At 36.9% G+C, this 12,468-nt stretch overlaps 1 protein-coding gene across 1 annotated transcript in view; it reads right to left on the reverse strand.

Annotated features, from left to right (window-relative positions):
• The window catches only part of LATS1 (large tumor suppressor kinase 1), a 55,777-nt gene that overhangs the window by 17,621 nt on the left and 25,688 nt on the right, over window positions 1–12,468 (reverse strand). Inside the window, exons 2-3 of the mRNA XM_006872063.1 lie at window positions 11,426–11,920; window positions 1,826–1,973 (exon numbers count right to left, since the gene is read on the reverse strand). Coding sequence (XP_006872125.1) covers window positions 1,826–1,973; window positions 11,426–11,803 — 526 coding nt within the window. The 5' untranslated portion in view covers window positions 11,804–11,920. The remainder of the gene's footprint in view (window positions 1–1,825; window positions 1,974–11,425; window positions 11,921–12,468) is intronic.

Below are 12,468 nucleotides of genomic sequence, written 5' to 3' on the forward strand. Positions count from 1 at the left end.
AATTATTTGCTAAGCACAGAGACTGAATAAATATGGTGAAAGGATACAACCCTGACGCACACCTTTTCTGATTTTAAACCATTCATTTTCCCCTTGTTCTGTTTGAAAGACTACAGGTTTTGCATGAACACAATTAAGTACTTTGGAACTCCCATTATTTGCAATATTATTCATAGTTTGTTAGGATCCATACAGTCTAAGGCCTTTTCTTTTTTTTTTTTTAAATAAATGTTTTATTGTGAATTGTGTGACAGTTTACATGGGAGAATATTAGTTTTACATTCATTCTATCATACATCGTTTCAGTGCCATAGTTACCATCCCCAGTCTAATGCCTTTTCATAGTTAATAAACACAGGTAAACATCTTTTGGTATTCTCTGCTTTCAGCCAAGATCCATCTGATGTCAGCAATATCCCTTGTTTCATGTTCTCTTTTGAATCCGGCTTGAATTTCTGACACCTTATCAATATACTACTGCAATATGTAATTATCTTCACCAAAATTTTAATTGCATGTGATATTAATGATATTGTTCGACAATTTCCATATTCTGTTGGGTATCTTCCAATTGGCTGGCCAGGAAGCTGTCTTCCAAATTCCTTGGGATAGATGAGTGAGCACCTCCAACAGTGTGTCTTTATTATCAGTTTTTCAGTAAGGTTTTTCTCTGATCTCTGATTGGGTTAAAAATCCCTCTACATCTATTTGTGTGATTATTTGCTCTCCTTTACTGCAATGCAAATTCCACAAAAGGGCAAGAAAGTAATATCCAAAGCCAGACAATGGGTCTGTAATACTTGTTAATCAATAAAAAATTGTTCAATGAAAAGGCAAATGAATAACCAAATAAATATCAAAGACTACTTATAAATCAATTTTTTAAAAATACAAGCATAAGATTAACATATAAAAGTTTATAAAATGGTCATTTAAACATAATAAACCAATGCTCAACCTTATCAGTAATCAAAAAAATATAAATGTAAATGGGCCAGCATTTCCTCATCTACTAAACAGATAAAAATGGTAACACCTAGGGTTTAGAAAACTTGTATATTAAACTGTTAAGAATATATAAATTGATACTAGCTTTCCAGATAGTAATATCTACCAAAGTCCTTAAAAATTTTCAAGTATTTTAAAATATACTTTCACAAAATTACCAGAAATGGAAAATGATTAGCTACCAGGTGATTTACTGCAGAGCTCTCTATACTGGCAAAATATAAATGGAAACAAAGCAAATGCCCAAAAATGAGGAATTGATATGTGATAAGGTGGCTATTGAAAGTATTTTTGCAGAATTTTAAAAACATGAAAAACGATGCATAGTACACTAAATAACTATAGCAGATCTCAATATGACCCCATTTTCTGCTTAAACACGAATAAAAAATCCAAACATATAGCTAGGAAACAAACATACCAAAATACTGTAGATATTAACAATGCTGCTTGATTTTGCTTATTTACTTTCTAAATACTCTCTGGTAAGCATGTTTTACTCTTACAGTAAGAAATTATAAAAAGAAAAAAATAGTCTGAATGATAATATTTGTGGAAAGAGAAAGATATTTCAGTTGCAGTATGACCAATGAAGTGGTTCTCAACCTAGATTACTGCTTATTAACTATAAAATGTTTAAATTTGAGGGTCCCATCCTCAAATTCATGTTGGTTTAATATAATAAGTGTTATTATTCTAAGCGGAAACATTCACTTACAGTGAAGCGTTCAACAATTTCTAAGAACAAAGGCTTGATATAGTTGAGTACTTTAAAGCTATGCTATAAAGATACTAGGAAAACAGTTGGATGAATCACCTGGCTTCATGCTAGGATTCAGAGGTCTGGCAGCTGCTGTAGCCATCTGTTCCCGTCGAGGATCCTGGTAGCTCATTTTATTAACAAATTCAATTGCTGCTTCTACATTTCTATTATTAGTTTTCTGAAGAGCTTGCATAAACATATCCTGATATGAAATTTTAAAAAGAAAAAATAATTAAATCTTATAATTAATAAGAGGAAACAGCACTATGAGTTCATGAGAAAAATTCTTAATTACGAAGAACACAGCCCCAAGCCATAATACTAATGTCCTGTTTGTAACTATTATAAAAATCCATATGGTCTCAAGTTACTAATAAAATAAAATTAACACTCACATCCTCCAAATGTTTTTAAATATTTTTATCTTTATGTAGCTTATTACGGTTTCCTCTCAGGAACACCTTTCTCATACAATCAAAGCAGTACCACTGTGAATATTTTCATTCTTTATTTTATTCCTACATAGACACGATGAGATTTTTAAAGGTTATCAAGCAATACGAAAGTCTATTTTTCGTACTGCTAAAGCCCTTGATTAATCACTTTTGCTATCATGTATACTAGTAAAAGAATGATACAGTTCTGATTCCGATCCTCTTAGAGCTTACATTTTCAGAGAAAACTGTTTGTGCAGGGACACATACACAGGACAAACGGTATAAAAAAATACTCAGACAATATACAAGGGGATTCAAGACATTCATGGAAATTTCCATTCTCTTTACATTTTTCCATGAACTTTTTTGAAGCCCCCTCATATAATTTTAAGGAGCTCTGGTAGTGTAGTGGTTACGAATCGGGCTGTGAACCACAAGGTCAGCAGTTCGAAACTACCAAGTGGGAGAAAGACGAGGCTTTCTGCTCCCATAAAGATTTACAGCCTCGGAAATCCTGTACAGGGTCACTATGAGTCGGAACCGACTCCACGGCACATAACAACAACAACAACATATAATTTTGATGAAGAATTCAGGAGGTTAGGTAGAATGCAATTAAAAATAAGCAGAGGATTTGGAGTCAGACAGCTCTGCCTTTGAATTCCAACTCCTCACCTTTAAAACTGTATCACCTTTGGCGCATTACTTACCAGTTCAGAGCCTCAGTTTATTCATCTGTAATAAACTCACAAGATTGATGTGTGGATCAAATAAGAAAACAAGTAAAGCTCAGAAGCACATGTCTGAAGATTAATAATGTTTGCTGTCCTCCTGTTATACTTCATGCCCTTAGTGATGTCATATGGAGATATACATTTTAGTGTCATGGGAAAATGTCATGAGGAAAGAACATTGAGATGCATTTTACAAGAGAGGCAGCTAGCATATATATTTACATATATGTAATAATGTACTTGGGGGCACAGCTATGGAGACTTCCTCATGGAATGGGTTCAGTGGGTTAAAAGACTTTGCACAATAGTCGCATAAGAAACTCAGTTGATCTCTACAGCACAGTTAGTTCATAAAGGTAGTGTTCTACATCCTATTTTGGTGAGTAGTGGCTCTACTCATCTGGAACAAAAGAGAAGGAAGGAAAACAAAAAACCAAAGAAGAAACTAGTTAACAGGACTAAAAGCCCACAGGAACCATGGCCGTATCTCACCTGAAACTAGAAGAAATGGATGGTACCTGACCAGGGACACAATTGTTGTTAAGTGTTGTAGAGTCATTTTCGACTCATAGCAACCCTGTCTATGTTTCTGAGGCTCTTGAATCTTTGCGGGAGCAGGAAGTCTTACATCTTTCTCTCACAGAGTGGCTGCTGGGTTTGATCAGCTGACCTTGTGTTTCACAGTCCAGTGCTTCTCCTATGGCATCATTGCACTTCCCAGGGACACAACAGAATAGGGAAAAAAATGTAGGAAAAAACTCCAATTTCTAAAAACAGTCAGACTTATTAGACCAATAAAGACTAAAGGAATTCCTGAGACTATTGCGCTAAGATACCCTTTGAACTTGAAATTGAAGCCATTTCCACAGATCACCTTTCATGCAAATAATAGATCAGCTTATAAAATAAGCAGTATTACCCATGAATAATTAAGTGCCGTCATGTCGATTCCAACTCATAACAACCCTGTAAAGGGTTTGTGAGGCAGTAAATCTTTTGTGGGAGCAAAAAAAAACATTTCTCTTTCTCTCACCAAGTGGCTGGTGGACTCAGTCAACCTTGTGGTTCACAGTCCAGTGCTTATCTTACAGAGCTACTGTGTTCCAAACACTGTGCTTTCTTAAATAATCACCTATATGAGACTAAATGGTCAACATTTACCCCAAAGCAAAGATGGTAAGGTAGGGAGGGGCAGGAAAGCCATATTAATGACATTCTAATACATGCTACATGATCAACCTAGAAATAATTATGCTGAGTGAAATACGTCAAACTATAGTGAGCTGAAATGGCCTACTGACCATTTGAATCTGACAATAACATGGTTTACTATGGAGGGAATGACATATTGAAGAGGAATGGTGCTGCATTCATCATCAAAATGATTTCAAGATCTAGCTTCAAATATAATGCTATCTGTGAGAGGATCATATCCATAAATGTACAAGGAAGACCAGATAATACCACTATTATTCAAATTTATTAACCAACCACTAAAGACAGTAATGATAAAACTGAAGAATTCTTCAACTGCTTCAGTCAGAAATTGCTCAAACATGAAATCAAGATACACAATAATTAGAATGCAAAGGCTGGAAACAAAGAGGAAGGATCAGTAGTTGGAAAATATGGCCTTGATGGTGGAAATGATGCTGGAGAATTTTGCATGACAGAATTTTGCAAGACCATGACTTGTCCATTGCAAATACCTTATTTAAACAACATAAAACATGACGATTACAAATGGACTTCACCAGACGGAATACAGAGAAATCAAATTTGACTACATCTGTGGAAAAGATGGTAGACATCTCATATCATCAGCCTAAACAAGACCACAGGCAGACTGTGGAACAGACCATCAACTGCTCATATGCAAGTTTAGACTTAAGATAAAGAAAACTAAAACTAGGCCTTGAGAACAAATATATGAACCATGTATATCCTGTTTGAATTTAGAGAATGTCTCAAAAACAGATTCTAATTTCTAATGAAACTCATGACCAAAAACCAGAATAATTGTGGGATGACATCAAGAGTATTACACAGGAAGAAAGCAAAAGGTCATTAAGAAGAGAAGAAAGAAAAGACTGCAATGGATTTCAGAAGAGACTCTGAGACTTGCTCTCCAGTATAGAAATGCTAAAGCAAATAGAATAAATGAAGAGGTGCACTGAAGGCATTGGCAAAGAACAAGGCTTTGGGAATTGACGGAACACAAATTAAAATCTTTCAACAAACTGACACAGCACTGGAGGCACACACTCATCTATGCCAACAAATTTGGAAGACAGCTACCTAAGCCAACTCACTGGAAGAGATCCAAATTTGCACCCATTCCAAAGAGGTGACAAACGATATGTGAAATCATCTAACAATATCATTAATATCACACGCAAGTAAAATTTTGCTAAAGATAATTTTAAAAACAGCTACAACAGTATACATTGCCTGGGAACTGAAAGAGGTTCAAGCCAGATTCAGATGATGGCGTATTTAGAAGAATATCACTGTAGATGTCAGAAAGATCTTGGTTGAAAGCAGAGAATATCAGAAGAATGTTTACCTGTGCTTTAGCGACTATGCAAAGGCTTTGGACTCTGTGGATTATGACAACCTATGGACAACATTGTGGAGAATAAGTATTCTGGAACACTTAATTGTGATCATGAAGAACCTGTACACAGACCAAGAGACAGTTGTTGGAACAGAACAAGAGGACACTGAATGAATCAGGAAAGGGGTGTATGCCAGGGTTGTATTCTTTCACCAATTTACTCAATCTATATGCTGAGCTAATAATCTAAGAAGCTGGATTATATGAAGTAGAACACGGTATCAGGATTGGAGGAAATACAACTTGGGATGTACAGAAGATACAACCTTGCTTGCTGAAAAGCAAAGTGCACTTAAAATACTTATTGATGAAGACCAAAGACCACAGCCTTCGATAAGGTGGTTGATATCAATGTACAGAAAACAGAATCCTAACCACTGGACCATTAAAATAACATTATGATAAATGGAGAAAAGATTGAAGTTGCCAAAGACTTCACTTTGCTTGGATCCACTGTCAACATTCATTGAAATAGTAGTCAGGAAATCAAATGACATATTTATTGCATTAGGAGCCCTGGTAGCGTAGTGGTTACGAATCGGGCTGCGAACCTTAAGGCCAGCAGTTCAGAACTACCAGCCGCTCCGCGGGAGAAAGATGAGGCTTTCTGCTCCTGTAAAGATTTACAGCCTCAGAAACCTTGTACAGGGTCGCTCTGGGTCGGAACCAACTTGACGGCACTTAACAACAAGAACATTGCATTAGGAAAATCTGCTACGTAAGACCTCTTTAAAGTGTTCAAGAACAAAGATCCAAGTCATGGAATTTTCAACTACCTCACAAGCATGTGAAAGTTGAACAGTGAATAAGTAAGACCGAAGAACTGATACTTTGAGTTATAGTGTCGGAGAAGTTTGAAATATCATGGACTATTAGAAGAAACAAACAAATCTATGTTGGAAGAACACTCTTTAGGAAGCCAGGATGACGAGACTTAAGTCTCTCATACTTTGAATGTATTATAAGAAGGACTAGTTTCTGGAGAAGGATTATTATGCTGGCTAAAGTAGAGGGTCAGCAAAAAAGAGGTACAACCCCAATGAGATGGATGGCACAGTGGCAGCAGCAATGGGCTCAAGCATAACAACCGTGAGGATGACTAAGGACAGAGCAGTGTTTTGTTCTGTTGTACACGGGTTTCTATGAGTTGGCACTGACTTGATAGCATCTAACAATAACAATGGTCAGTTGATCTTTGACAAAGAACTAAGACACATAAATGGGGAAAGGATAGTCTCTTAAATAAATTATGTTGGCAAAACTTGAAATTCATTTGCAGAAGAATAAAACAAGCCTCCTATCTCATACCAAATACAAAAGCAAGTCAACATGGAGTGGATTAAAGACCTAAATGTGAAAACCAGAACTATAAAGGTCAATGAAAAAGCAGGGACAAACTTAGGGACTCTGACCCATGGAATAAATACAACATCAAACGTAATAGTAACTGACAACACCCAAACAGCAGGAGACTAAACAGATGACTGGGACCTCCTAAGAATTTGACATTTATGTGCATGAAAAAGATTTCACCAACAGAGTAAAAAGAGAACCCATGTACTATGAAAAATTTTAGACAATGATGTTTCAGACAAGGGACTACTCTCTAAAGTTTACAGAACATTTTAACACCTCAACAAGATGACAAATTATCCAACTGAAAAGGGGGCAGAGGATATGAACAGATACTTCACTAAAGAAGACATTTCTGTGGCCAAGAAACAGGAAGAAATGCTCAGGATCATGAGCCATTGTTATTGCTGTTAAGTACGTTTGAGTCAGTTCTGACTCATAGTTTCCCTATATAGGGTCTCCAAGGGGCAGCTGGTGCATTTGAACCACAGACTTTGTGGTTCAAACTGCACAGTAGTCCAGTGCTTATCCTACAGCATCACCCTATGCAAACCAAAACAACAATGAGAAACTATCTTAACAAAATCAGAAAACATCAAATGCTGACAAGGATGTGGAGACTGGGACCCTCCTACACTGCTGGTGGGACTGTAAAATGGTACAACCACTGTGGAAAATGGTATTGCACTTCCTTATAAAGTTAGAAATAGAAATCCCATAAGATCCAACAATCTTCTATTTGGTATATAGCCTTAAGAAATGAAGGCCGTAAAAAAAAAAAAAAAAAATGAAGGCTGTGACATGACTATATAGATGTACACCCATGTTCATTGCAGATTTCTGGTATGGCGCTATGGATCAGCACTGGACTGTGAATCACAGGGTCAGCAGTTCAAACCTATGAGTTCCTCCTCGGACACCCTATACACAGTACAGGGTCGCTATTAGTTGGAGCAGACTCAATGGCACTTAACAACATGTTCATTGTAGCATTATTCACAATAGCAAAAAGATGGAGACAACCTAAATGTCTATCAAGAGAAGAAAAGCTCAACTTTGGTACACACACACAATGGAATACTAAGTAAAGTTGAGGAATACTGATGACTCTGAAAAACCACATATATGGATTAACCTGGAGGGCACTATGATAGTGAAATTGATGTTGTTAAGTGTCTTTGAGTGGGTTCTGACTCATAGTGATGCTGTAGAGGGCTTCTGAGGAGCAACTGGCAGGTTTGAGCTGCCAACCTTGTGGTTCGCAGTCCAGTGCTGATCCTATAGCACCACATCAGTAGTCCAAGCAGCATTGAAGAATAATAATGAGTCTCGGAAAAGCCTAATAACATGGATGAACCTGGAGAATATGATAGTGAGTGAAATTAGTCAATCACAAAAGGACAACTACTTTTTTTAAGGTTTTCTTGATAAAAGAAACATTCTATGATGGTTAATACAAGTGGGAGAGAAGGGAAAAGTATTCACTGTGTAGACATATGGGTGATGGGGTAAGCAATATACAAGAGAGAGACTGGCACAGGAAAGATGAAGACAGTGGAAGCTACAGGAAGGAGTGCAAGAGTTAGTGAATAGAGGCAAATATTAATGCTAACTGATATCACATGGAAGAGATTACAACTAACGGAATGTACAATTTGTTGAATGTGGGATGGATGATCTGCTCTGTAAACCTTCACTCAATTCATAATAAAAAGTTTTAAAAAAACAAAACAACAACAAAAGAAGAGATTTGATGTACTGAACAATAATGGCCAATGACCACATCAGTTGTAGGATGACAAGAAAGCGAAAGGTCACTGGAAACAAAGGAAAAAAAGAAAAGACAAAACAGGATGTCATAAGAAACTTTGAAAACTCCGCCTTGACTGTAGAAAAGCTAAAGCAAAAGGAAGAAATGAAAAAGCAAAAATGTAAACAGAATTATTTCAAGGGGCAGCTAGAAAGACAAAATAAAGTACTATAATGAAGAAGTAAAAACACTAAACAGAAGATTTCAAGGGTCAGCTAGAGAGACAAAGTAAAGTATTAAAATGAAATGTGAAAAGCCCTGGAGTTAGAAAACCAAAAGGGAAGAATACACTCGGTTAAAAGAACTGAAGAAAACATTCAAGTCTTCAGTTGCAATTTGAAGGAATCTCTTGGCAAAAATTAAATGACACAGCACGCATCAACATAAGATGCAAGGAATACAGAGTCATTGTAACAAAAAGAAATGGTGGCTGTTCAACCATTTCATGAAGTGACATCTAACCAAGACCCAACAGTATGAAAGGAAGAAGTATAAACTGCATAGAATGCACTGGTGAAAAACAAGGTTCAAGGAATTGATGGAATACAACTGAGATTACTTCAACAAAGATGTAATGCTGGAAACGCTCATTCATCTATGCAAACAAATCTGGAAGACAGCTCACCTGGCAAACCAACTGGAAGAGATCATATTTGTACCCATTCCAAAGAAAGGTGATCAAACAAAATGCAGAAATTATCAAACATGCCATTAATATTACACACAAGTAAAATTTTACTGAGGATAATTTACAAATGGGTGCATCAAGAGGGAACTGCCAAAAATTCAAGTTGCATTCAGAAGAGGATGTGGAATAAGGGTCATCATTACTGATGTCAAATGGACCTGTGCTTTATTGACTACACAAAAGCATCCAACTGTGTGAATCATAATAAATTATGGATAATGTTGTGAAGACTGGGAATTCCAAAACACTACATTGTGCTCATGCAGAATCTGCACATAGACTGAGAGGCAGTTTTTGGACAGAATCAGGGGTATCTTTCACTTATTCAATCTGTATGCTGAGCAGGTAATACAAGAAGCTGGACTATCCGAAAAATGGGACATCAGGAATGGAAGACTAACAACCTGCAATATGCACGTGACACAAACTCATTTGCTGAAAGCAGAGGACTTGAAGCACTTAATCAAAGTGCTTCAAAAATTAGACTTCAGAACAGAATATACCTCAACATAAAGAAAATAAAATCCTCCCAAGTGGATAAGCAATATCATGATAAAGAGCTTAAATTTTATTTGGATCTATAATCAATGCCCATTCAAGAAATCAAAGAATCTACTGCATTGGGCAAATATGCTACAAAAGACCTCTTTAAAGTGTTAAAAAGGAAAGATGGCACTTGGATAAATAAGGTGCACCTGACTCAAGCCAAAGCATTTTTAATCACCTCATATACATATGAAAAGCTGAACAATGGAGAAGAAAGACTGAAGAATACTGACTGCACTATGAATGGCCAGAGGAAGTAATCAATCTGTCTGGGAAGAAGTAGTCAAAATGCTCCTCACCTTGAAAGGGAGGATGCTGAAACTTTGGCTCAGATACTTAATTGTCTTAAAATTTAAGACTCCCTAGAGGAGGATATTATGCTTGGTAAAGTAAAGGGTCAACAAAAAAGAGGAAGATCCTCAACGAGATGGCCTGACACAGTGGCTGCAACTATGGGGTCAAACAGAGCAATGATTGTGAGGCTGGTGCAGGACTGGGCAGTGTTTCGTTCTGTGGTACATAGGACTGCTGTGAGTTGGACCCAACTCAACAGCACCTAATAAAGCATAAAAATGGTAAGAAAGGAAGGCCAAGGCAGACACTGTGAGAAGTACCAGAGTAAAAGGCAAGGGAGGTAAATACATACTGTTATATACATATTCCTGCAAGAACTAGCCTACCAGTGGGTGCAAAGATAGCATGCAAACTGTGCAGGCATGGGGAGTAGAATGGGACAGTATCTACAAATATATACAGGCTTCACACAGGATATTTTAAGTATTTACCTATGCTGCAAATACATTCTGAGGTTTCTTAGATAATTGCCAGGTCATAAAAATGAGAGAGTCCACGTTCAGCTGAAGAAAGCCACAGGTGAGGTGAAGAGAAAGAAGCGGACATCTGATAAGTGTGAAATGTGAACTGTGGTGAGCTCACTGCCTCTGGTAGAAACAACAGCTCCAAAGATGTGAAGTTTAAATTTGTTCTAGAGAGGAATTTAATCATGGATTTGATTAAACACAGAAGAAAGTTGTTACATTCAAATCACACAGCGACTCTAACACAGTAGGACAAAATATAACTTCTGAAATTGTAATCTTTATGGGAGCAGATCCCCAGGTCTTTTCTCCTGCAGAGTTGCTGGTGGGTTCAAACCAATAACCTTCTGGTTAGCAGCTGAGCACTTTAACCATTGCAGCACCAGGGCTCTTGGGCGGTATCACAGAGGAAACTAAACACACAAAGTAATTATTTGTTTGAAGAATTAGTGGAATTATATATATAATATACTTGGCTAACAGAATACAGAAATTTGTATACAATAAATCACATGAATTATTCAAAGTTCTTAAAGCTCTTTTCACCACCAGCAAATGGTTACTTCTCTACAGGAAGCACTAGCCATGAGATCACCCAAAATCATTATATAGCAATGTGTAAAAAGAGCTTTTCTCTTCAAAAGCTCTTACCTCATCAAATCCAGCCGTGTGTAAATCTTGGAAAGTTTGGGGATGAACTTCTGAAGTACTCCGGGAGGAAGAACTTGCTTCATTTGCAAAAGGCAGTAGAGAGTTTCTAATTTCCTGCAAAGCTTTATGATACGTCCCAAATTTAGGTGGATTTCTGACTTGTCGAGGATCTTCTGCTGACATTTTACTCATGTTATGCTCAGCCTTAGCAGCATCGGATGGTTTGGATAAATTCCTCAGGGATTCCCGAATTTCTTGCAACATTTGCCGACTATTGCCAATATTGCTTCCGGTAGGAAAGGTCTTAGGCCTTATTTGTCTATATCCTTCTGGTTTTTCACTCCTCTTCATGAAAACATCTAAGTATATAACCCACATAAAAGGTTTCCTTAAGATTTACTTGGTAGATTCAGAGCTATCTTTTGAGCAAAAGTGAAAATGATTCTTCAGGAAAGTCACCAGCAATGTTAAAATCCTTTACAATCTAATTAAACCCTAGAAAAGAAAAAAACAAACAAAATATAAATGGGAGTTACTAACTGATTAACTGATAAAGTACCATCTACTAGGAAACAACAAAAACAATGACTTAGGAAACTGTTTTCACTGAGAATTTCTATATGATCAGGGCAAGTTACTTAACCAATCTGCGCCTTTTTCTAAGCTATAGAATTCACTTACCTTATTTACCTGATATGGTGACTATAATGATTAAAAAAAAATTTATGAGTAGTTAATAAGCATATACAGTATACACAAAAACAAAGGATTACTAAGTGAACAATACAACAGGCAACTTCTTCTTTTCAACATCACCTAGTGTGGAGCAGTGAATTACTTCTAGCCAATATTTTAAATTCCTACCAAACAACTGCAAGGAGCTCTGGTAGCGTAGTGTTTACGAGTCAGGCTGCTAACCTCAAGATCAGCAGTTTAAAACTACCAGCTGTTTCATGTGAGAAAGATGAGTCTTTCTGCTCCCGTAAAGATTTACAGCCTCGGAAACCCTATGCAGGGTCGCTATGAGTCGGAATTGACTCCAC

This window comes from Chrysochloris asiatica, unplaced genomic scaffold (assembly GCF_000296735.1).
Source record: "Chrysochloris asiatica unplaced genomic scaffold, ChrAsi1.0 scaffold00182, whole genome shotgun sequence".
In the NCBI taxonomy this organism is placed as follows: domain Eukaryota; kingdom Metazoa; phylum Chordata; class Mammalia; order Afrosoricida; family Chrysochloridae; genus Chrysochloris; species Chrysochloris asiatica.